At 41.4% G+C, this 27,026-nt stretch overlaps 1 protein-coding gene across 4 annotated transcripts in view; it reads right to left on the reverse strand.

Moving 5' to 3' along the window:
- Positions 1 to 21,388, reverse strand: part of MAJIN (membrane anchored junction protein) — a 29,832-nt gene extending 8,444 nt beyond the window's left edge. For 3 of the 4 annotated variants that reach the window (XM_077862314.1, XM_077862315.1, XM_077862313.1), the window contains exons 1-5: positions 21,188 to 21,388; positions 18,285 to 18,405; positions 17,051 to 17,223; positions 12,131 to 12,248; positions 8,307 to 8,415 (exon numbers count right to left, since the gene is read on the reverse strand). In XM_077862314.1, the coding sequence (XP_077718440.1) occupies positions 8,307 to 8,415; positions 12,131 to 12,248; positions 17,051 to 17,223; positions 18,285 to 18,376 (492 nt within the window). In that variant the 5' untranslated portion in view covers positions 18,377 to 18,405; positions 21,188 to 21,388. Of the gene's footprint in view, positions 1 to 3,377; positions 3,424 to 8,306; positions 8,416 to 12,130; positions 12,249 to 17,050; positions 17,224 to 18,284; positions 18,406 to 21,187 lie in introns of all 4 variants that reach the window. The other variant, XM_077862316.1, reaches the window with a different exon arrangement.
- Between the last annotated feature and the right edge of the window lie 5,638 nt (positions 21,389 to 27,026).

The following is a 27,026-nucleotide window of genomic DNA, read 5'->3' on the forward strand; positions in this document are numbered from 1 at the left end:
TCTGCTTCTTCATTTCTGTGTTCTTGCATAGTCTGTTCCCTCTGCCTGAAATGTCCTTTCTACTATGTCCAAATCCTACCTATCCTTTAGGGTCCAGTTCAAAAGCTATCTCCTCCAGAAAGTTTTCCCTGATTCCCCAAGTTGGAAATTAACTATTAGTCTCAAACTTCATGGTATTTTGATAGGGATTGCATTAAACGTGTATATTGCCCTGGGTAACATTGACATTTTCACAATATTAATTCTGCCAATCCATGAGCATGGAATATTTTTCCATCTCTTTGTGTCTTCCTCAATTTCTTTCAGAAGTGTTCTATAGTTTTGAGGGTATAGATCCTTTACATCTTTGGTTAGGTTTATTCCTAGGTATCTTATGCTTTTGGGTGCAATTGTAAAAGGGATTGACTCCTTAATTTCTCTTTCTTCAGTCTCATTGTTAGTGTATAGAAATGCCACTGACTTCTGGGCATTGATTTTGTATCCTGCCACGCTACCGAATTGCTGTATGAGTTCTAGCAATCTTGGGGTGGAGACTTTTGGGTTTTCTATGTAGAGTATCATGTCATCGGCGAAGAGGGAGAGTTTGACTTCTTCTTTGCCAATTTGAATGCCTTTAATGTCTTTTTGTTGTCTGATTGCTGAGGCTAGGACTTCCAGTACTATGTTGAACAGCAGTGGTGAGAGTGGACATCCCTGTCTTGTTCCTGATCTTAGGGGAAAGGCTCCCAGTGCTTCCCCATTGAGAATGGTCTTGAGTCTTTACTACATTCTATCCATACTTTATGTTTATTTTTTTATGAAGAAATATCCTTGAGCTAGAATATATACCTGATTTATTTTAGCATCCTTTCTATTTTAGCATCCTCAGTAAATGTATACTGAATGAATGAATAATACTGGTATTTATTGATATATAATTTTACTTTAGCTTAAGCCCAATCTTTTCTTCCACTCTTTTAAAATCTTAATTGATTAGTCTCTAATTAATCCATGCTTATTAGTATATATCAATTAAACAATTTGGTATCATAAAAAGACTACTGGATTTCTATGGGGAAAACATCTGAATTTCAGTCTTAGCTTTGTCATTTCCTCTCTCTAAGCCTCAATTTCCTTGTATTAGGGCTCACAGAAGGTGCCTTATTTATCTTTGTATTCTCTGTACTATCATAGTACCTGGCTTATAATTTTAAAGTTTATTTATTTATAATCTCTATGCCCAGCATGGGGCTTCAACTCATGATCCTTAGATTAAGAGTTGTTTGCTCCACTGACTGATCCAGCCAGGAGTCCCTGGCTTATAATTTTTTTTAAAGATTCATTCATTCATTCATTCATTCATTCATTCATTCATTCATTCATAGACAGGTGGGGCAGAGACACAAGCAGAGGAAGAAGCAGGCTCCATGCAGGAAGTCCGACGTGGGACTCGATCCCAGGTCTACAGGATCACACCCTGGGCTGCAGGCGGCGCTAAACCGCTGTGCCACCAGGGCTGCCCCTGGCTTATAATTTTAATAGCTAATATTTATTGATAACACAATAGCAAGTGTTATTGTTTTTACATGTATTAACAGTCACAGAGACCTCATGAAATAGGCACTTCTACTATCTCCATTTTACAGACAATGAAACTAAGACAACGAGAGGTGAAATAACTTTTTGAGGGCTACACAGCTAGTAACGGTAGAGCCAAGATATGAACCCAGGCCCAGTGGGGTTCCAGAGCTTACTCTTTTAACCATTAGGCTCACTGCCTATCAACAAACCTTTTCTGAAAAAATAAAAGAGGATGATAACATCTGACTCAAAACTGAGAGTAAGAATGTATAAAAAGCTCTTTGAAAAATCTGGTAGGGGGATCCCTGGGTGGCGCAGCAGTTTGGCGCCTGCCTTTGGCCCAGGGCGCGATCCTGGAGACCTGGGATCGAATCCCATGTCAGGCTCCCGGTGCATGGAGCCTGCTTCTCCCTCTGCCTGTGTCTCTGCCTCTCTCTCTCTCTCTCTCTCTCTCTCTCTCTGTGTGTGACTATCATAAATAAATAAAAATTAAAAAAAAAAGAAAAATCTGGTAGGATTATAAATGTATACTGATGCTACTATTTATTGAGCTACTTACTGTGTGGTAGGCATTGCACACATCTATTTCTAATCTTCACCAGAATCTTGGAAATAGGTATTATTTATCAACCGCATTGACAGGTAGGCAAACAGGCTCAGAGAAAGTAAGTGACTTGCCCAAAATCCCAGTGTGAAGGCAGAACTTAAATCCAGGTGTGACTGGCTCTAAGTTTACACTCTTTCCACTTTACTATGGTGCCTTGAGCTTTTCTCTGCCCAAATTAATGGAAGCAAAGTAAAATAAACTCTGCTCTACTCACAATTAAAATAAGCAGAAAACTGTTAGGGTCTTATATTAAAATAATTATTATTTATAACAATGTCTGTGAGCTCCTGTAAGAACTTTATGCATCTTTCAACACTTAACCAAAGAGCTATACATAAATACCATTAAGGCTATGACTCAAAATTTTAGTTTTATGGAGTTTTGTTTGTATATGTCATTGTATTCAAATTCTTTGAAATACAGCAGTATATGTCTTCATAAATTAGAACAGTCATAAATCACTGAGTTGTGAAGTTAGAAAAGAAATAAACTAGTTTAGCACTCTCATTTTACTAATGAAGCAATTAAGACCACGAGAGAGAATTATTTGCAAGGGGTCGCATGGCTAATCAGTGGCTCAACACAGATGGAATCCAGGGCCAGCACTCAGAGCTCTAACTCCTTGGGCAATGCTTTTATCAATTTACAAAGCTGTTCATTTGCTCAGTCTTCTTCCTGTGGGAGAACCTAAAGCTGGGTAGAAAAGGAATGAAAAAAAAAAAAGAAAAAAAAAAAAAAAGAAAAGGAATAAAAATGAAGTGGGAATAAAGCAAATTGCAAATGTTTCCAATTAAAGTGAAGACACAGCAGTCTTGTCTATTTACAGTTGAGTTTCCTGAACGTCAAGTACCAGGCAGTGGTTCGGAGGGTGAGGTTTCCCAGGGCCCTGGAAGGCGGCAGTCCTCCAGAAGCCTTCTCTACGCCAGCTGCCACAAAAGAGAGCTGCAGAGGGCTGGGAACTCTGATGGAAACAATAGAACTCAGCCTCAAAGATGCTGACACTTCAACTAGGAGCACTGAGAAAGGATACAGGCTTTAATTTCCCTGGAAAAACAGTGAAGTTTCTTTGCAGAGAAAACATGGCAGGGAGAAGCCAAGTGATCAAATGGAGGTTGTGACTCAGTTCACAGGAAATAATTAAAATCTGAATATGGACATATCCTTGGCTTAAAGAATAACTTTCCCAGAAGTCATTTGCTTCTTTCCCTACCTCCAGCTCCTGGACGATGACTTCCTTATCCTCTATTTCTTCCCCTCTAGAAGGTAAACAGACAAGACATAAGTAAACCAAGAAGGAAATCTCTGAAGACAGTAGACTTTATTGTCAGTAGAGAAGACAGCAGAGCAAAAATGACACTTCCATTGAGCTACAGAAACATGACTAAGTAACAGTTGTGTGTGTTGACACAGGGCTCACGGGAAGAAGTGATCACCTAGGTGGTGTGGTCTGAGAATCGGTAGAAGGCTGTACCAAAGTATCTTCTTTAACCAGCCAAGACCTGAAATTCCCATTGTGAGAATTAATAATTTGTTAGACTAGTCGTACTCAGGTGTAGTCTGTGGGCCACCAGGTATCCTCAAGACCCTTTCAAGGGATCTCGAAGGGTAAAACTATTTTTATAGTAATAATAAGATGTTATTTGCCCTTTTTTTCCTTGTGTTAACATTTCAATCATTACTGCAAAAGCAATGGGGGGCAAAATTGCTGGTGCCTTTGTGCAAATCTAGCCAGTTGCACTAAACTGTACTAGCAGTTGTGGTAATCCTTACTGCCACACGGGGAAAAATATTAAATATAAATATAAAAATAGATCAAATATATTAATAATTTTATAAAACCTCAACCCTTAAGTACCTTTTTAATACATTATGTGATAAAGTGGAAAGTACTCATAAAGCACTTCTGCTGCATACTGAAATATGATGATTGTCTTGAGGAAAAGCACTTGTGCCACTGTTTAAATTGCAAACTGAACTAGCTGGTCTTTTCATGGAATGTTATTTTACTTCAATGGCCAGCTAACAGACAAACTATAGTTGTTATTTGGATTTAGGAATGTGACATTTTCTCAAAAATGAACAGTGACCTTATCAATTCAACAAAAGCAACTGAAAGTGTTTGTGTCAATGATAATTTTTTGGGATTTTATGACAGAGAGAGAGAGAGAGAGAGAGAGAGAGAGAGAGAAAGATGCCATGCAGGGAGCCCAATGTGGCACTCGATCTCGGGACTCCAGGATCACACCCTGAGCCAAAGGCAGATGCTCAACCACTGAGCCACCCAGGCATCCCTACTTTTGAGATTTCAAGCAAAAATTTAAACTTTGAAAAACTTCTATCCACCACACTGAGGTTGACAACTTTCAAGTATTTTAATGTTTTTCTAAGATTGGTAGTGATATTAGCAAATATGATTTTTTTGATATTGCATAATGAAATGTGTTGACATTTAAATGATCTATATGTCAGTAAGCCAGTATTTTCCAAATGACCACAAATCACATCATGTTACAAAATCATTCTAGGTAAAGATTCATTCACAGAACAAGACAGATCGATGGCTTTTAATGTAGCAGAGTTCAAAAAGTTCACTGATATAATTCAGATTCCATATTGCAACTAAACCTTTAAAAAATTACCACATTAACGGGGCACCTGGGTGGCTCAGTTGGATGAGCAACTGACTCTTGATTTCAGTTTAGGTCATGATCTCAGGGTCCTGGGATAAATCTTCACCTTGGGTTCCTGACTTTGTGTTCCTTGCTCAGTGTGGAGTCGGCTTGAGATTCTCTCTTTCCCTCTCCCTCTGTGCCCCCCCACATTGATCGCCCATTCTCTTTAGTCTTTAAACAAACAAACAAACACCTACTGCATTAGGGAAGCCTGGGTGGCTCAGGTGGTTTAGTGTCCAACTCCTGGTTTTTGGCTCAGGTCATGATATCATGGGACATGTGATAGAGCCGCCCAGCCAGACTCCGTGCTGTCTGCTTGGGATTCTTTGCCTCTCTCTCTCCCTCTGCCCCTTCCCCTGCTCATGCATGGGCATGCATTCTCTCTTTCTCTAAAATAAATAAATAAATAAAAATTTTTAAAAACTCTCCTTCCGCCTCTCCACCTGCTCTCTCTCTCAAATAAAAAAAAAAAAAAAAAAAACCTATGTTAAAACAAAACAACTACCATTTGCTAAGTTTTGATGCAGGGTCAAAAGAATATTCACAATGATTTGTGAAATCTATTACCAAATCTCTATGCTTCCCAACTACAAATCTATGTGGGGCTGGATTTTTTTCATATAACTCAACCCCCCACCAAAAAAAAATTCACAACAGATTGAATGCAGAAGCAGATATAATCTAGCAGCCTTCTTTTAAACCAGACACTAATGAAATTTGCAAAAATTTAAAATAATGCCAATCTTCTCATTAATATTTTCTCTTAGAAAATATGGTTATTTTTCATAAAAATGTGTTAAGGGATCCCTGGGTGGCGCAGCGGTTTGGCGCCTGCCTTTGGCCCAGGGCACGATCCTGGAGACCCGGGATCGAGTCCCACATCGGGCTCCCAGTGCATGGAGCCTGCTTCTTCCTCTGCCTCTGCCTCTGTCTCTGCCTCTGTCTCTCTCTCTCTGTGACTATAATAAATAAATAAAAATGTGTTAATATTTAATGGATGTATTATTATTTTTAAATTGTGGTAAAATACATATAACCTAAAATTTGTCATTGTAACCATTTTTAAGTATACAATTCAATAGTATTAATTACACTCATAACTATGGTGTGCAACCATCACCACTATTTCCAAAGTTTATCTTCCCAAACAGAAACACTGTAATTATTAGTCAATAATTCCCCATTTTGCCTTCCACCTCCCCACTGGTGACTCCTAGTCTCCTGTATCTATGAATTTTCCTATTTAATATTTCATAGAAGCAAAAAAATATTTCATAGCAGAGTCATACATTTTTCCTTTTGTTATTGGGTTACTTCACTTAGCATAATGTTTTCAAAGTTCATCTATGTTGTACCTGTATCAGAACTTCATTGCTTTTGCAATTTCTTTTTATGGCTAAATACTATTTTATTGTATATATGTATATACCACACATACGAACTGAATTTTCTTTATCCATTCACCAATTTGATGGACACTGTGTTGTTTCCACCTTCTGGCTACTGTGAATAATACAGGCTTGAACATTGTTTGTACAAGCATCTGCTTGAGTCCCCATTTTCAATTCTTTTGGGCATATACCTAGGAATGAAATTGCTGGGTCATATGGTAATTCTATGTTTAACTTTTTGAGGAACTGCCAAATTGTTTTCCATGGCAGGTGCACTATTTTATATTCCTATCAGCACTATACAAGGCTTCCAATTTCTCCACATCCTTGCCAACTGCTATTTTGCTTTTTTTTTTTTTAATATAGCTATCCTAGTAGGTGTGAAGTGGCATCTCATTGTGATTTGGATTTGCATTTCCCTAGTTACTAATGATATTGAGCATCTTTTCATGTGCTTGTTTGCCATTCAAATATCTCCTTTGAAGCACGTCTATTCAAGTCCCGTGTCCATTTTTAAATTGATTTTATTTTTTGCTGTTGAGTTATACTTCTGTATTCTATATATTAAACTCTTATCATATATATGATTTACAAGTATTTTCTCCCATCTGTGGATTTCCTTTCACTCTTTGATAGTGTCCTTTGATGCACAGTTTTTAGTGAAGTTCAAATGTATCTAATTTCTTTTGTTGCCTATGCCTTTGGTATTGTATTTTAAGAAACCACTGCCAAATTCAGTCATGAAGATTTGTTTCCTCCTAACAGTTTTATAGTTTTAGCTCTTTGATCTATTTTTTTTAAGATTTCATTTATTTATTCATGAGAAACAGAAAGAAAGAGATGCAGAGACATAGGCAGAGGGAGAAGCAGGTCCCCCACAAAGAGTTGGATGCAGGACTGCATCCCAGATCCCAGGATCATGCCCTGAGCCAAAGGCAGACACTCAACCCCTGTGCCACCCAGGCATCCCTCTTTGATCTATTTTTTAAATGATTTTATTATTGCCCAGTCTGCTAGCATGTTCTTTGGTGGTCCAGAAATCCAGAGAAGTTGTTGTCATTTCATTTTTGGGAGCTCTCAAGCATTTCCCCCCCGACAGGTGAGACTGCAGAAAGGAAAGTCCAAGATGAACATCATGTTTGCAGACACAGTGCTCATCGTTTTTATCTCTGTGTGTATGGCTCTTCTCGCCGAGGGTATCACTTGGGTCCTGGTTTACAGGACAGACAAGTACAAGAGACTGAAAGTGGAGGTGGAAAAACAGAGTAAAAAATTGGAAAAGAAGGGCACCTGGATGGCTCAGTGGTTGAGCATCTGCCTTTGGCTCAGGTGGTGATCCCAGAGTCCTGGAATCAAGTTCCGCATCGGGCTCCCTGCGGGGAGCATGCTTGTCCCTCTGCCTATGTCTCTCATGAATTAAAGAAAAGAAAAGAAAAGAAAAGAAAAGAAAAGAAAAGAAAAGAAAAGAAAAGAAAAAGAAAGAAAGAAAGAAAGAAAGAAGAAAGAAAGAAAGAAAAAGAAGAAGAAAAGAAAGAAAGAAAGAAGAAAGAAAAAAGAAAGAAAGAAAGAAGAAAGAAAGAAAGAAAGAAAGAAAGAAAGAAAGAAAGAAAGAAAGAAAGAATGAATGAATCGGGGCCAGTCTGGGTGGCTTAATGGTTTAGCGTCACCTTCAGTCCAGGGCATGATCCTGGAGACCCGGGATCGAGTCTTAGTCCCACATTGGGCTCCCTGCATGGAGCCTGCTTCTCACTCTGTCTGTGTCTCTGCCTCTCTCTCTCTGTTTCTCATGAATAAATTATTTTTAAAAATGGAAATAAGAAGGAAACAATGACAGTCATTTGGTAGACAACACAAAACTGAAAAATAACAACAGGGACCTATCCGAATGAAATCCATGTTTGCAATTGGCTTTTATTTTACTGTCCTAATGAGAATGTTCAATTCCATATTTGATGGTAGAGTGGCAGCAAAACTACTTTTCACCCCTCTCTCCTATATCCAAGGTCTACCTTATCAAAACCTGCTGGGGGATGACACCACAGACTGTCCCTTCATCTTTCTGTATATTTTCTGTACCATGTCAATTCCACAGAACATCCAGAAGATTCTTGATCCTGCCCCTTCACGAGGTGTCACCAAGCAGGCAGGTGGTTTCTTGGTCCTCCACCTCCTTCTGGGAAGTTCTCTTGAAAACAAGAAGAATCCTGTAATTCCTGTTATTCTTTTCAAATTAAAAAAATTTTAGGGGATCCCTGGTGGCTTAGTGGTTTGGCGCCTGCCTTCGGCCCAGGGCGTGATCCTGGGGTCCTGGGATCGAGTCCCGCATCAGGTTCCCTGCGTGGAGCCTGTTTCTCTCTCTGCCTGTGTCTCTGCCTCTCTCTCTCTGTGTATCTCATGAATAAATAAAATCTTAAAAAAATTTTTTTAAATATGTCTGTTGGTTAGATAAATTCAGGTGATGTTTATGTACTGAGAAACAAATAGCATTTTTCTTGTTTGGCTTACATGAATATTTTCTGTGGGATTGACTCTCAAGTCTATGCTGTATGCCATGTACCATGGAAGTTGGTTCTCCATGAGCAGTTAGAAATCTGGAAGAAAAATTTAGTTTGTGGTATCTTAATCGGAACTATTTGTTGTACATTGTTTCCAAGTCAAGTAAATGACCCAAGATCAATAAAGAGGCCAAAAGGTTAGCTAAAAAAGGGGGGGTGGATTTATTATCTACTTAGAGGAGGGAGGAGCAGAGGGAGAGAGAGTCTTAAGCAGATTCCCTGCTGAAAACAGACCCCAACACAGGACTCAGTCTCACGACCCTGAGATCATGACCTGAGCTGAAACCAAGAGTTGGTCCCTGAACCAACTCTGCCACTCAGGTACCCCTAGATCTCTGATCTATTTTTAGTTAAGTTTTGTATACAGTATAGTTAAGGGTCTAACTTCATTTTTCTGAATGTGAATATCCACTCTTCTCAGAACCATTTATTAAAGACACTGTTCCTCCTCTATTGAATGGTCTTGGCATTCTAGTAAAAAAACCAACTGACTATAGACGTGAAGGTTTATTTCTGGGCTCTCAATTCTATTCTACAGTCTATAAAGTTGTCCTAATGCCATTACCATACTTTTTGATTACCTGCAGCTTTGTAGTAAATTTTTAAATTGGGAAGTATTAGTCTTCCAATTTTGTTCTTTTTCAAGATTATTGTGGCTATTCAGGGTCTCTTGAAATTTCCTATCAATTTTTTAGATGGGCTTATCCACTTTCTTAAGTAACTTATAAACAATTTATTAAAAAGTTTGATTTGAGCATCTGCAGTGGTGACTTCAACCTTAACTCTTGGCTCAATACTGATGTAAGTAATCTGTTTAACAATCTCAGAAGGGCTGATCCTCATCAGAAAATGATCCCAAATCTCAGAACCTTCACAAGAAGTTTTTCTTATAGTGATTCTCAGAGTCTTGGTAGTCATCTGAACTGGTCCTTCTACTTTGAGATTCTTTTCCTTTGCACCTCTGATCAAGTCAGCATATACCTTTTCCAGAGATTTTTTGTTGTAGCTGGTGAGAGTAATTTTTTTTAAAGATTTTATTTATTTATTCATGAGAAACACAGAGAGAGGCAGAGACATAGGCAGAGGGAGCAGGTTTCCCCCAAGGAGCCTGATGTGGGACTCGATCCCTAACTGTGGGATCACATCCTGAACAGAAGGCAGATGCTCAACTGCTGAGCCACCCAGATGTCCATAATTCTGGCATTTTTAAAAGATTTTATTTATTTATTCGAGAGAGACACAGAGATACAGAGACACAGGCAGAGGGAGAAGCAGGCTCCCCAAGGGGAGCCCAGTGTAGGGCTTGGTCCTAGGACCCTCGGATCACAACCTGAGGCAAAGGCAGATGCTCAACCACTGAACCACCCAGGTTCCCCTGGTGAGTGTAATTCTAATTCAGTGAATTGCCACCTCTGGTTCCACAAGTGTTTCCCTGGTGTTTTTAAAAGCCATGGCTGTGGCGTGGTTCCTGACTGACTTGTTCCTTGGCCAGAGTGAACAGTGGTGAGTTAGGAGCAGGAGTGGGGTGTCCAAGGCTCCACTGTGGGTGCAACCACATCTTCCTCAGAGGGCACTTGTCCATTTTTGAAAAATATGCCTTTGGGATTTTGATAGAGATTTCACTGAATCTGTAGATTGCTTTGTCACCTTAATAATATTAAGTCTTCTAATACACAAACATAAATCTATTAAGTCTTTTATTTCTTTTGGCAACTTTTCGCAGATTTTAGTGTGCAAATTTTGCATTGTGGTTAAATTCATTGCTAATTATTTTTTTTCTTATTGATACTATTGTAATCAGAATTTTCTCAATTTTTTTTCAGATTGTTTTGCATACAAATACAACTGATTTTGTGTGATTTTGTATGCTGAAACTGCTGAATTTATTGATCAGGTCTAACAGGGTTTTTTTGTGCATATGTGGATTCTTTAGGGTTTTCTACATGTAAGATCATGTCTTCCACAGATATAGCTGCACTTCTTCCTTTCCAATTTGTATGATTTAATTTCTTTTTCCTAATTGCTCTGGCTAGAAACCAGTACTATGATGAAGAGAAGTGGTAAAAGGGGGCATCCTTGTTTTGTTCTTGATCTTAAGGGAAAAACTTTTGAAGTTTTTCATAAATGAGTGATGTTAGCTGTGGGATTTTCATATATGGCCTTTATCATATTGAAGAAGTTCCCCTCTATGCCTAGTTAACTGAGTGTTTTTATCATGAAAGGGTTCTAGATTTGGTCAAATGCTTTTTTTTTCTTTTTTCTTTTTTTAAGTAGGTAGAAGTTTACTGAATACATCAAAAGGGAGCAGCAGGCAGGACAGCAAAGGAGAAGCCATTTACCTTAAATGTCTTTTCTTTATCAATTGGGATGATCATGTGTTTTTCCCCCTTCATTCTATTAATGCAGTGTATTATATTGGTGGATTTTTTTTTTATTGGTTGATTTCTGTATGTTGAACCATCATTGCATTCCTGGGGTAAATCCCAGGCATGTAAACAATGCCAATCGTTTTAATGCCAATTAATTTTTTTAGAAATATAGTTCTTTTTTAAAATATTTTTTATTTGAGAGAGAGAGAGAACAAACAAGAGGAGGGGCAGAGGGAGAGGAAAAGAAAGAATCTCCAGCAGACTCCCTACTGAATACAGAACCTGATGTGGGGTTCCATCTCATGACCCTGAGTTTATGACCTGAGCCCAAATCAAGAGTCAGACACTTAATCAACTGAGCCACTCAGGTGCCCCTAGAAATATAGTTATTTTTAATAAAATGAGTTATTTGTTAACATTTAATATTATTTTAGATTAATTAGTATATTATTTTGATTTTTAAAAATCTTTATATGATACATATTGACAGGTATAACCCACATAATCAAAACCTCTTTGGGATTCTCAATAATCTTAAGAGTAAAAAGGGATCCTGAGATAAAAAATCTTGAGAACCACTGCTCCAGAGGTATGCCATCACTAATTTAGAAACTTACATGAATAATAACATATGGAATATAAAATACCTGGGAAAGAGAGTCCTACAAGATGCTATTTTTAGCCAGTCTCATGGACTGAGTGAAGGCAGAGAAGGGATGACCTGTGGAAATGTACTAACCTGTATTTGAAAAGACTACTCTCTTAGCCTTAAAATTTTTTTTTTTAATTTATGATAGTCACAGAGAGAGAGAGGGAGAGAGAGAGAGGCAGAGACACAGGCAGAGGGAGAAGCAGGCTCCATGCACCGGGAGCCCGATGTGGGATTCGATCCCGGGTCTCCAGGATCGCGCCCTGGGCCAAAGGCAGGCGCCAAACCGCTGCGCCACCCAGGGATCCCTCCTAGCCTTAAAATTACCTGATGTTGTTGCCATATCTAATTTTGAATTTATACACATTGGGTCCTGCATGAAGAAATCTCGTCTCTGGAAACGGGTAGGTGAAGGGTTTTAAACTCATTGCTCCCAAATGATAGCCTAAATAAAACAAAAATATTAGAGAATTATTAAAAAGTTAAGATGGTTCCTTACCAACTTTATGGTATGGGAAAGACAGCCTGCCCAATCTGTAGCTTCTCTTCATGAGTAAAATGTCCAACACTCAGCACCATTGCCTATGTCCTAGGCTCAGTTTTTATACTAATCATCTATATTAATCACCTGGGCCATTTTTCTACCTACTTGGGGATGATATATGGTGGGTAATGTCTCTACTTGAAATCAAAAGACCTGAGTTCAAGTTTGTAGTTTACCTTACAACCTTGGGCAAATCACTTCTCTCCATAAGACTACTGATACTAACATCTGACGACTCACAAGGTTTTTGTTAGGATTAAATCTATCTCTCAAATATCTCTTGAATCTATTCTCCTCCCTTGTCCCCACTTTCCCTGGAACCTAGGCCAATGTGAAGAGATCTCAGGTCAAATACTGAAACAATCCAAATGCACCAATAGGTGGCACAATTAGGAAGACCTCTGCTGTTAATTTTAGATTAAAGTTAAGGGATAAACACAACTTCTTACCACAGCTAATACAGCAAATAAGGATGTACACTAATGTTTCCCAGTTCTGCTGAGGAACACTCTTTCCTACCTCTCAACCACTCTTCCTCTTCACCACTTGAGACCGCCCTGTGCTACAAGAGTGCCTACCATCCTCCTAGAGCTTACTAGTTTTACTTTTCCTATTCTAGAATCTCTGCTCACTTAAGGTTCTGAGGGAAACTCAGGAAAGGGGAAAGATGAAAAAAGAAGAATGGCATGTCTCTTCTCCTCCAAGAGGGCATTTGGTACACTCAGAAGAAAGAATCAAGCACAGTGATTCGTGATTTTCTAAGTCCCTAGGACTTTTCTGTGCCTTTTTACTTGAAGAGATAATAAACCCGATATGTTCTGTCTCTTCATATGAAAGTTTGAGTAATAAATAATGAGATTAGAGATCCAGAGTTCCCAAGGATAAAAACTACCTACACACAAACACAAAGTATTGGTTTCTGAGACAGCTAAGATGGGGCAGACAGAACAGACACAAAGAATAATTTAGGTTTGAACTTAAGCTCAAATATCCCTTAGTTTCTCTGAACCTTGGTTTTCTTACTTATACAATAATAACAACACTAACAACTGTTTGTTTTGCCCTATTCAAAGTGCTTTATATATATTATCTCACTCAATCCTCACAATAAGCCTGAAATCAATAGTCTAAATTTCATAGATAAGGAAACTGAGGTACTGAGAGATGAAGTAACCTCTCCATAGCTATATGAATGTTGGAATCAGGTTTCAAAATGAGGTAATATAAGGCCAGACTTGATGCTCTTATCCACTTTTCCACTCTGCTTTTATGGGGGGGAGGGGTTAGTACAAAAAATAATACAATGAATATAAAATCATTTTGTAAGTACTAAAATATTATATACAAATAAAGGACTATTTTCATTATTCTTTCCTTCATATTACCCTAGTCCCATTTCTACTCAGGAGGGAAATCTCTTGTATGGTGGAGTCAGGAGATCTATGTGCCCAAAGAATGGAATTTCCCATAATTTCCAAAGTTCATGTCTGGGGCTGCCAGTAAAGAGATATCCCAGTGTCTGATCTCGGCTACTTGGGATTAGAATGACAGGAGGTTGGAGCCAGAACCCATGAGACTATTTAGACTAGAATTGCAGTCAAAAATGAAAAGAAATAGTTGGTGCCAATTGCAAAGTTACCAGAGGGGAAATATTGTTCATATCCTGAAAAAAAGCTTGCTGTTTCCCATGCCCAAAGCATGGCAAGAACCCAGCTAGATTTGATTGTTTTTGCTGCCAAGGTGACTTTTGTAGCAGGAAAGGAGCCCACCTGGTGAGACTTAGGTTGCTGCCACAAAAATTTAGCTTTCAGTTATTCAGAGGGTTCTCCTAAAATGCAGTCACCTCTGACCACAGACTGAAGTCTGGGGGATCAGAGCAAAGGAAATGAAGAACATTTGCTGGAAATGACAATCCAGCAAGGAAACTTCATGTACTGGGCCACAGCTGGCTGTCTGAAAGAGGTAAAAACAGCCCTCTCTGGCTGGGGCCTGCCTGTTAATTGCTGGCTGCCTGCTTCAGAAACAAACACCACACACTAATTACCTCATTTGAAAATAAAGATTAGACAGCATAATCCAAAAGAACCACATAGTAGTAGTGGTTCAGAGGTTTCACAAGGTTATTTTCCAACTTGAGTACTGTAGTCATGATGACACTATGAAATCGTAACAGATGAAGGGTCAGAGTCTCAACCCATTTTTAGGTGATCAAAAAACAAGATGGGTTTAAAACAAAAAAGAAAAGTGTAGAGGCAATACGCAACAGTTGGAAAGACATAAGATTTGGAATTGGAGGATCAAGGTGTGAGTCCTAGCTCTGCCTCTTATTCGTCATTAGACCCTGAGCATGTCACTTAGCTTCACCATTTCTCAGTTTCTTCACCAACAAATGGGGATCCCATCTACCCCTGGAGTTACTGTGGGATTAAATAAGATTACATTGTAAATAGCACTTCATAAATTCTAGAGTATTGTATAAACATTAGCTGTTTTGATAGATTTGATGTTTCTCTCTTAATGCTTCACTAAAAAAAAGCAAATTTAAAAAGAAAACTATATTTAATCTCAGTGCAAAAAGTCTGCAAATCCCAATCAAGAACCTTTCTTTGAAAATTCCCAATAATTAGATTTAAATGATATGTAGGCAATGATGTTAAATTTTTAAAGTTTTTTAGTAATTTTTTTTCACATAAAGAAATATCTGGGTCAGTGCATAGAATCTAAACCAGGGCTGATTGTTACATGAGGATAATGATATTGACTACTGAGATGGAAGGAGATGATGAGAAAGTACTGTCACTAAATATATGGTGACATTTGATGCAAAAATCCTCCACAGTTAAAGAATAAAAGACTTTCATAAGCATTTATTCAAATTACATTTACTGGGCAGATCTAATATGACAGGCTTTGTGACCACTGAGTATGGGCAACAACATAGAGAAATCTCACTGATACTATGAATTTACTACCCAAGTTTCAGAACTGAGATTGAAGACAGATGATTAGCTTTTCCTTCCACCTTCACAAATCTTTGACTGGTCTCAGAGGTCTGCCTGGGTCTACTGAAGTATATTTAGACTAGAGATTCTATACTAGAGAATATTTCCAATTAGAGATTCATGGTTGCCTATAGCCTGAAGTGCCCTTTGTTTTAGGGTACGAGAAGAAACTGATTTCACCAAAGAGGAAATAACTTCCACAAGGTCATGTAACTCAGTATGGAACCAGGTTTAGCACTCCTCAAGACTGTTGATTCCTTTGGCCCACATATTTTCCATTACAACACAGCACCCTGTCAGTCACTTTATTAAATTGTAACCCTGGTCACTCTTGTAATTGTGGATAATTCAAGACAAACTCAACCTGGGTACAAAGGCATCAAACCAAAATGTAAGGGACGCCTGGGTGGCTCAGCAATTAAAATGTCTGCCTTTGGCTCATGGTGTGATCCTGGAGTCCTGGGATTGAGTCCTACATCGGGCTCCCTGCATGAAGCCTGCTTCTCTCTCTGCCTGTGTCTCCGCCTTTCTCTCTCTCTCCGTGTGTCTCTCATGAATAAATAAATACAATCTTTAAAAAAAAAAACCAAAACCAAAACGTAAGCTTTAGAATTACTTCTTGGGGTTAAAGGGTTACGTTCACATTTGTTTGTCTTCAAGCTCTATTTTTCAAAAGCAACTATTCTCAGTTTCTTCACCTTTCAGGGTGACTAGTGTGGCTAATGAAATAATGCAGGTATAATTGCTTATTGTAGTGCTCTACACATAGGTTATTCTTTATTTAAAAACAAAACAAAGAGTTAAGATATGGGACAAGAAGAGACTAATCTAAGACTACCCAGGACACTTTCATGCTTATTGATGTCATTCTTTCTCATTAGGTTTCTTCCTACTCTTTAGATACAATCTTTAAAATGCTCTTGGCATTTGTTCAGGAATAGATTTGCCTTTGGAACTGTATCAGAGTTTGTTTTGTTTTGTTTTGTTTGAGAGAAAAGTAACTAAACCTAACAGAGAGGTAAGAAGATGCCCTAAAATCAACCCAAAAGGCCTACTGGACAACTTAACAGACCAGAAAGGAGACTAAATTAATCTCTTAAGCTACCCTTTGCACCTAAGTACCTCTTCCACCTACATCTTAACCATCCTAAAAGCTATTGGAAAAACTACCATTGGTCAATAGGTCCAGAACTGTGCATCTTATTCTAGAAAAGCAATAGAATGGTATCTCATCTCACCATCCTGCCCAGTAGTAGGGCTTGTTAAATGACAACCAACCTATTAGAATTCACATCGTTTTGCAGCACTCTAAACATCCTACCACCCCCAGGAACCCAAAAAGCATTTGGATGTAAAACTGCAGGCAATAAAAGACGTTTTATTTTTCGGTTATACCACTGGGTGAGTTGCCCTGAAGCAGTACATGTAAGGAAGAAAAACTTAAATCAGCGTAAAGAGCATCAGTAGTTTCAGAAGGGCAAATGATGGAGAAAGTATCCTTAGGTAGAGAGAAAGGAATGACTTTTACAATTTTGAGCTAAAAACTCTGAGTCCACGATGTACATATGTCAAGGGTCTTAGTGACAGAAGACTGATACAGGCAAGTGTGAAAAGAAAGCTTCTAAAATATTACAGCTGTGTTCTTGCCATGAAACAATGGCAGATTCTGAAGAAATCAAGTTAATAAGAAAACCAAATTACTTTTTACGGAGATGCCTGGGTGGCTCAGCGGTTGAGCATTTGCCTTTGGCTCAGGTCGTGGTCTCGGGATCTGGAATCGAGTCCCACGTTGTGCTCCCTGTGAGGAGCCTGCTTCTCCCTCTGACTCTGTCTCTGCCCCTTTCTCTCTGTCTCTCATGAATGAATAAATAAATCTTAAAAAAAAAATTACGTTTTATGTAAAGAGAGAAAATTTCACACAGGAAATTTGAAATATTTTACTAACTTTAATCCAATTCTGTTGAGACACTGGGAAGATAAGAACTGTATTTACAAAAAGATATACCTGACTTGAGATCATCATCTTGGCAAAGGTCATACATCAGGATAAGATTAAAACTCATATGTATTGCTAAAGCAAGATAGTCCAGCTGACTATGAACTGGCCTAGACTCCATATTAGCTTCAACTCTTTATATTTTACCACCTAAGCCTAGCTCTAAAATAATGAAATAAATTCTAATTGCTAAGAAACATAAAGCTTTGTACTTTGAAAAACCATCAAAACCATTGGGATCTGGGCAGCCCCGGTTGCGCAGCGGTTTAGCGCCGCCTGCAGCCCAGGGCGTGATCCTGGAGACCCTGGATCGAGTCCCACGTCAGGCTCTCTGCATGGAGCCTGCTTCTCCCTCTGCCTGTGTCTCTGCCTCTCTCTCTCTCTCTCTGCATCTCTATGAATAAATAAATAAAATCTTAAAAAAAAAAAAACATTGGGATCTAATGGTGAACAGGCCCTAACAAAAACCTCATATTTAAAAGCACATTCAGTGTATATAATGCTTTCCTATCCTTATCTCACAAGATCAAAAAACTTCTATTGAAGTTGGGAGGGCAGATTCAGTTGGTTGAGTGTCTGCCTTTGGCTCTCAGGTCATGATCCTAGCATCCTGGAGTGAGCCCCATATCAGGCTCTCTGCTCAGTGGGGAGTCTGCTTCTCTCTCCGCCTCTCAAATAAATAAAATCTTAAAAACAAAAGAAAGAAATAAAAAAGAAAGATGAACTGTACAAAGGTAAGAGTAGAAGCAGGGAACCACTCAGGAAGCTTTTGTAGTAGTCCAAGAGAAAGATGCTGCTGATTTTGACTGGAAAGTCTCAGTGGTTAGTAAATAGTTGAATCTGGGGTATATTTGAGACTGATGGACTAAGTGTGGGATTCAAGGCTGACTCTTATGTTTTTAGCCTTTGCTATCATATTAGGTGGATAATGGTACATACCCTTTACTAAGATGAGGAAGGATTCTAGATAAAGATTTGTGGAGTAAGTCAGTAATTTTGTTTTGGTTAAGTCCAAGAAGTTCATTAGACATCTCAGTGGATATACCAAGAGGATGGTCACCTAGTATGCAAGGGATGTAAATCAGGATGGAAATATAAAATTATTTTCTTTAAAGATTTTATTTATTCCTAAGAGACACACAGAGAGAGGCAGAGACACAGGCAAAGGGAGAAGCAGGCTTTCTGCGGGCAGCCCAATGTGGGACCCGATCCTGGATCCAAGGATGATGCTCTGAGCAAAAGGCAGATGTTCAACCATGAGCCACCCAGGGGTCCCAGAAATACAAATTTAAGTCATCAGTGTTTAGACAGTATTTAAGGCTAGTAAACAGATGAGATCATCTAAGAGGGTATAGCCAGAGAACGGATGAAGGCCTTATTTCTAGTCCAGGTTATGATTTGTGGAGTCTATCCTAAGAGCAATGGGAAGGTACTGAAGGATAAATGACCACATAGTTGTGAGGTAAAGTATACTATTTATATTTCTGGTTGTAATGTGGGAAATAATCCAGAACAAGAGCAGATAAAAAAAGGACCAGGACCAGCCCGTGGTATGAAGCAGAAGTTAGTAAGTAGTCGACTGGTTTGGAAGATGCCTATGAGGCTGTCTAGTTATGATTTGGTGACTTGATGGGGGGTTGGGAGAAAGAACAAAGATGATTCCTAGTGGCTTGAGCAACTTACTGAAGAGAAAAAAGTGCCACTTTGCAGCCTCTCTGGAATACAGTGTGGAGACTCCTCAAGAAGTTAAAAATAGAGCTTTCCAATGATGCATCAGTTGCGCTACTGGGCATTTACCTCAAAGATACAGATGTAGTGCAATGACATAGTAGTCCAATGTTTATAGCAGCAATGTTCACAATAGCCAAATTGTTGAAGGAGCCACGATGTCCTTTGACAGATGAATGGATAAAGACAATGGAATATTACTCAGCCATCAGAAAGGACAAATACCTACCATTTACATCAATGTGGATGGAGCTGGAGGGTATTATGCTGCATGAAATTAGTCAATCAGAGAAAGACAATTATCCTTTGGTGACATTCCTATGTGTAATAGAACCAATAGTGAAAGGGACCTTAAGGGAAGTGGGGGAAACAGAGTCGGTAAAAATCAGAGAGGAAGACAAACTACCATGGACTCCTAACTCTGGGAAACAAAGGGTTGCATAAAGGGAGGCGGGTGGGGGGATGGGGTAACCTGGTGATGGGCATTGAGGAGGGCAGGTGATATGATGAGCACTGGGTGTTACACTATATGATGGCAAATGGAAGTTATTTTTACTTATTTTTTTTTAAAGATTCCATTTACTTATTCATGAGAGACAGACAGAGAGAGAGAGAGAGAGGCAGAGACAAAGAAGCAGGCTCCATTCATTTGGGGAATATACAAAAAAATAGTGAAAGGGAATAAAGGGATAAGGAGAAAAAATGAGTGGGAAATATCAGAAAGGGAGACAGAACATGAGAGACTCCTAACTCTGGGAAAGGAACTAGGGGTGGTGGAAGGGGAGGTGGGCGGGGGGTGGGGGTGACTGGTGACGGGCACTGAGGGGGGCACTTGATGGGATGAGCACTGGGTGTTATTCTATATGTTGGCAAATTGAACACCAATAAAAAATAAAGTTATTAAAAAAAAGAAAGAAGCAGCAGCAGGCTCCATGCAGGGAGGCCGACGTGGGACTTGATCCCAGGTCTCCAGGATCACACCCTAGGCTGAAGGTGGCGCTAAACCGCTGAGCCACCCGGGCTGCCCGTTAAATGGAATTTAAATACAACTTTTAAAAGTGCGACTTCCTGGAAAAGGCAGCCTTAGGAAATTTTTGAGGGGACGATATGAAGTCCTTACTGGGACATGCTCCATTTCAAGGTGCCCCATGAGATACCCAGAGAAAGATTTGGGGTAGACTGTTGGGATACTGTGGTAGATTTACTACCAGCACAGGTGCAAATGAAGGAACTAAAGTTCAGAAACACCAAGGATGTAGATGTGTAGATGTGCATCTACAAGATGCCCGTGTGCATCTTCGCGCTTTCTCAGACGCCGAGGTTCAAAGCCCGGAGAAGCCTCATCGAGGACCAGGACTCAACTCTTCACCTCCGAGGTTCAGTCAGGCATTCAAAAGCAGAAACTCACAGATTACTAAAACGTGATGTGACAAGAAATGTCTCAAAGGGACTAGCCTTGCTTTCATGGCAACCGCTATGCCTGGGTCCAGGGAAGGCTGCAGACCAGAGCAGGTGTTTTCCTTGGTGGGGGAAAGCGAAGGGGGACAGAGAGGGAGGGCAGGGAGGGGAGAAGGGGACAGAAGTGGAGGGAGGGGGGATCCCTGGGTGGCGCAGCGGTTTAGCGCCTGCCTTTGGCCCAGGGCGCGATCCTGGAGACCCGGGATCGAATCCCACATCGGGCTCCCGGTGCATGGAGCCTGCTTCTCCCTCTGCCTGTGTCTCTGCCTCTCTCTCTCTCTCTCTCTCTGTGACTATCATAAAAAAAAAATAAAAAAATAAAAAAATAAAGAAGTGGAGGGAGGGGAAGGAGGGGGAACGGGAGGGGGGAAAGGGAGGCGGAGGCGTTCTGAGGGGCCGAGCGGCCAGGGTCTGGCCTAGGACTGCTGGGGCCCCGGGGCGCTCAGCCCGGGAAGCGGGTCTGTACGAGGCGCCCCCCACCCCCACCCCCACCCACCCCGGACTCTCTCGCACTCCCGCGGCCCGCAAGCGGCCACCCCGCCTAGCCCTTGGGGGTATCTGCGGGACGGTGGCGCCGGGCCTCGAACTCTCCCTCGGAAAATAAAGGCAAGAAAGCGCCAACCTCAGGGGAGCACCAGGCCGCTGTGGGCCATTACCTCAGACCCAAGAATTTCCCAGGCCCGGCCGGGCTCCTACACAGGCTTAGAGTTCTTCGCGCCTCGTAAAAGAGGCCTCAGCCGAAGCTGCCACTAGAGAGCGCCCCCAAAAGCGGCGGGCGGCCACAGCCCGAGGAGCGCGACTCCGGGGCTCCCTCAGACCCCCGCGAGCGCTTTGGCTTTTGCCGCGCGCCCGCCAGGCCTTCTACGCACGCGTAGCTGCGCTCCCCCCGCACCCCCCCCCCCCGGCAGCCGGGCGTTCTGCACATGCGCAAACGCGCTTCCTCGCCTCGCGTAGCGGGAGCGCGCGCGCGCAGGCTTGGCCACGATGTGCGCGTGCGCTGCGTGGCGACACCGCCCTTGGGTTGCGCGAAGCCGGGGTTGGGAGAGGCCTTCGGGCCCACGCGTCGGAGCACCGGCCCCGGGCGCTTTTTTTGGTCGCTACGCAGCCTGTCCACCAATTGTTGGATTAGCGCACGCTCTGTCCCTTGGGTGGTCCGGTCGGGAGCTGCCTCCTGCGGGGCACCTACTACGTGTGAAACGTCGTGCAGGCACTTCCATACTCGCTCTCCTTCTGCCCTGACCGCCATGTTGTAAAGCAGTCATCAATATCCCAATTTTAGGGCAGCCCGGGGGGCTCAGCGGTTAGCGCCGCCTTCAGCCCAGGGCGCGATCCTGGAGACCCGGATGGAGTCCCACGTCGGGCTCCCTGCATGGAGCCTGCTTCTCCCTCTGCCTGTGTCTCTGCCTCTCTCTCTCTCTCTCTGTCTCATGAATAAATAAATAAAATCTTTATATATATATATATATCCTAATTTTAAAGAGTCCCGGGAATGGTCCTCTTCACTGCTCTTGCTGTTCCCATGCTTGGAATGCCTCCTTCACCCCACTTAAAAACTATTTCACATGCCCAACTCTTTGAAGGCTGAGTCTTGTCCATCTTTTTATACACAAGAAATTAAGCCTCTACTATTTATTGGGTAGTACATGCAAAGACCTGGAAAAGAAGCAAGGCAGGAAAAGAAAGAAGTGGATGGAGGGCACGGGGAAGAGGAAAATAGATCTCAGGTAGGCACTTGCCCCACCTAAAGAAGGCATCTGCTACCCAGTGTCCCACTGAAGGGAGGCCTTTTGAGAAGTGTGAACTGGTAATGCCAGATCTGATTTTCATGGGAAATCTCCCAATTTAAAAATGTTGGCAGCTGATTTGTGGACTGAAACTAACACATTTGTGTGCACAGGTCTTAAGCCACCCATCTGTGACTCTGACCTTGTTTGGCAAAGAGTAGAATTTAACCAAGTTAGTTGGAGGTGAGTCCCAGAGCAGGGCAGCCTTCTGACAGCTGTTGTGAACACATCCCTTGCACAATCCATGCTGGAGAACCAAGCGAAAGACCCTTCTTTGGGCAGAGTGGGGATGGGGTTCATGCAGGGTAAAGGAATCAGGATTCTGGTGAGGCTGGAGAAAACTATTCTGTACCTGTGCTGTTTACTTATAATCCACCTACCTGGATATTACTTGTACCTAAGATTGTGGTAAACAAGGTTGTGAGTCTTAAATGGCCACTTGTGATGTACATGATTTCCTATGGAGGATGACCCTGGTCAAGGGTGAAAGACAGAGGAAATAATCACTGGACACAAATACTCTTTATTTACAACCAGCCGGAAGGGAAATAGGCAGAAACCCAGGGGATTCTAACCAAAAGCCTTACTTATTACAACCCCAAATGACCAAACATCCCACTTCTTGCCATCTACAATTATGGGTTGCCAAATGAAATAAAAGGAACACACTGACACTTTGAGTAAGATGGAACTGAAGTGTCTCCTGGCAGACCCACACACTGCTGTTGAGGCTTGGGAGCAGCACCTGGTAAGCCAGAGGGGGCTTCCCAGCCCACGTGGTCCACTGTTATTTCCTTCCTGTTTGCACAGGGTAGCAACTACATGTTGGGCACTTTCTTTTATGATGAGGTCAAGGCTGCTTCCACTGGGGCTGTGGCTGAGGGCCCTTAATGGGATGCAGCTAGAGGGAGGAATTCTTACCTGAATTAAGAAGAGAAGGGGCAGAGAAGGGCCAGAGAAGGGGCAAGCTGACACCTGAGCAGGAATGTTAAGTGCCCAGAATTTCAGGAGGAACTTAGAGCAAGTAATATTATTAGAGAAGGGAGGTTGCAGTGAGTATTTCCATTAAGAGAGTGGATTCAGGAAATTGGAGCCAGTCAGATAAAGGGATAACAAATATTTAATCAACAAATATTTATTTGAGTAACTATTAACAAGCACTATTCTAGCCCTTTGGGGATACCTTGGTGAAGAAGACAAAATTAACTCTCATTATGGAGATAACCCTGAGATTAAACTGGATGGGAGGATCGTAGCTTGCTTTCGTGAGCTACCCAGGAGGGCTGTATGACTGACCTTGCTTAAAGAGCTACAGGTGGCCCATTCACTGGCCACCATAGACAAGACAGTGGAAGGGGCAATGCTTGTGGGCTTGAGGGCTGCCTTGTACCTTGATATTCTTTTTTACTTTAAACTGGTATTGCATTTATTTTTTTAAAGATTTTATTTATTTATTAGAGAGAGAGAGAGCACAAGTAGGGGGAGAGGTAAACAGAGGGAGAGGGAGAAGCAGGATTCCTGCTGAGCAGGGAGCCCAACGTGGGGCTTGATCCCAAAACCCTGGGGATGATGACTTGAGCTGAAGGGAGACACTTAACTGATTGAGCCACCCAGGTGCCCCAAACTGGCATTACGTTAAAAAGAAAAATTCGGGATCCCTGGGTGGCTCAGTGGTTTAGAGCCTGCTCATGGAGCCTGATTCTCCCTTTGCCTGAGTCTCTGCCTCTCTCTGTGTGTGTGTGTCTCTCATGAATAAATAAATAAAATCTTTTTTTTTTTAGATTTATTTATTTATTTATTCATGAGAGACACACAGAGAGAGAGAGAGGCAGAGACAGGAGGAGGGAGAAGCAGGCTCCACGCTGGGAGCCCGACGCGGGACCGGATCCCGGGACCCCAGGACCGCGCCCCGGGCCAAAGGGAGGCACCAAACCACTGAGCCACCCAGGGATCCCCATAAATAAAATCTTTAAAAAAAAAATTCCCTGTAGTAGCGTTCACTGTTTTTGGTGTATTAAGTCTGTTATTTTAACATATGCATAAATTCAAGGGTAGATCAGGAGAGAGAAAGAATAGTTTTGTCACTTCAAAAAATTACCTTAGGTTACCACTTTGTACTCAAACCCTCTTCCTACCCCAACCACTGGCAACCTGTTCCCCCATTCCTAGTTTTCCAGCATGTCACATAAATGGATTCATACAGGATGTAACCTTTTGGAATTGGGTTCTTTCTCTGGGTGACACATTTAAATTTATCCATGCTGTTGTATATATCCATAGCTCATTACTTTTTATTGCCAAGAAATATTCTTTTTTATTATTTTTAATTTTAAATATTTTATTTGTTTATTCATGATAGACACACAGGCAGAGACAGAGACACAGGCAGAGGAGAGGCAGACTCACTGTGGGGAGCCCGATGCAGGACCATCCCAGGACCCCAGGATCACGACCTAAGCCAAAGACAGACACTCAAGCACTGAGCCCCCCAGGCGCCCCTGCCAAGAAGTATTCTATTGCATGATATTCCACCACTTTTTTATTATTTGCCTCTTGACATTTGGGTTGTTTTAAATTTTTGGCAATCTTGAATAAAGCTTCTATAAGGATTGACATACCAGTTGTTTAAACTTAAGTCTTCATATTTCTCAAGTAAATACCTAGGATGGGGATCTCTGGATTGTATGGCAAGTGTGTGTTTGGATTTATAAGAAACTACCAAACTGTTTTCCAGATTGGCTGTATCGTTGTGCATTCTTACCAGCAGAGTATGAGAGTTTTCATTGCTGTGCATCCTTGTCAGCACTTGGTATGTTAGTTTTAATTTTTTTTTTGCCCACTATAATAGATGTTAATGGTATCTAGTGTAGATCTAATTCATATTTCCCTAATGACTACTAACGTTGAGCATCTTTTCATGTGTTCTTGGGATTCTTGAGAATTGATAAACCTGTACCCCAACTCGCAAACCAACCTACAGTGCTAAAGAGACTTATATGGATTCATATTTGGTTTTTTTTTTAAGATTTTATTTATTTATTCATGAGAGACAGAGAGAGAGAGAGAGGCAGAGACACAAGCAGAGGGAGAAGCAAGTTCCATGCAGGGAGCCTGATGTGGGACTCGATCCCAGGTCTCCAGGATCATGCCCTGGGCTGAAGGTAGCGCTAAACCGCTGAGCCACCCAGGCTGCCCAGAGACTTATATGGATTCATATTTGGCCTGGCATACTGGAACATTTTAGCAGCAATGCTTAGCAGATGACAATTGGCTTGAAAGCACACATGCCAGATCTGTCAAGCCAACAAGCAGGTGGCAAGAGGCTCCTGGCTGCTAGCACTATCTCCTCTGTTCCAGGTTTTAAGTAGAGGAAGATATTTTTTGCCTTTGCCTTTGGGATGTGCTCCTTGTCAGACTCTACATCATCACTGCAAAGTTTTGTGGGTTTTTTTTTTGTTTTGTTTTTTTGCTTGGGCCTTCTATTTAATATTTTCCCTTTCTTCTTTCCTTTGCTAAATAACTATTTATTGGAAGCTCACTGCATGCCAGGCACTGTGCTAGGCTCTAGGATCACAAAGTTGAAGAAGATGCCAACTCACAGTAGGTTCTCATTCTAATGGGGGGATTGACATAAAGCAGATTTGTAAATGCAGTGCAGTAAGGGCACTGATACATCAGTGTTCCAGGCCTTTGGGGACCTAGAGGATGATTCTTAACCAGCCAGGAGTTGAGAGGGCTTCCTGGAAGAGAAAACAGCTGCAAGGAGTCCTGAAGGATGGGTGGCTCTTGGGCTAAGAGACACAAAGAGGACATTCTAGGCAGAAAGACAGGCTGCGCAAAGGCCTAGCAATAAGAAATAGCAAGCTGTGTGTACACTTTTGTGAGAAGTTCAGCTTTCCTCAGATCTCTGTGTGGTGGTGTGGCATGGCAGGAGATGGGGACAATGAAGGAGATAGGGGCTAGATCATGGAGAAGCTTGTGCTGACAATCTTGAATTTATCCCCAAAGCTGTAAGGTACTTTTGAAAGTTAGATTTGGTGTGGGGTGCCTGGGTGACTCAGTCAGTTAAGTGTCTGGCTCTTGATTTTGGTTCAGGTCATGATCTCAGGGTCTTGAGATCAAGCCTCATATTAGGCTCCACATGTGGAGCCTGCTTAAGATTCTCTCTTTCCCTCCCCCTCAGCCCCCACCCCACCCACTTATGCGCTCTCTCTCTCTCTCTCTCTCTCAAAAATAATAATTATTATTACTATTATTTTGAAAGACTTTATTTATTTATGAGAGACACAGAGTGGGAGAGGCAGACACAGGCAGAGGGAGGAGAAGCAGGCTCCATGCAAGGAGCCTGATGTGGAACTCAATCAAGGGAATCCGGGATCAGGCCCTGAGCCAAAGGCAGATGCTCAACTGCTGAGACACCAATAATAATAATTAAAATAAAATTTAGATTTTGGTTTTAGAAGTGCCTTCCTTTTCTATTTTGCTAACTCATCCTTCAAGGCACATCTCAAAGTCCACCTCCTCCGGGAAGTCCTCTCCAATCCCCCTAACCAGAAAGATTGGCTCCTTCCTAGGGCTCTTTGCCCACTTTGTACTTACTAATCAGTCGGCCTGGAGGGTGGGACTATAATTTGTCCCACTTTGGGCTCCTCATGACACTTGACACGGGGCAACACATAGAAGGTGCTAATAAATATCTGATGAATGTGAA

This window comes from Canis aureus, chromosome 21 (assembly GCF_053574225.1).
Source record: "Canis aureus isolate CA01 chromosome 21, VMU_Caureus_v.1.0, whole genome shotgun sequence".
Lineage (NCBI taxonomy): Eukaryota > Metazoa > Chordata > Mammalia > Carnivora > Canidae > Canis > Canis aureus.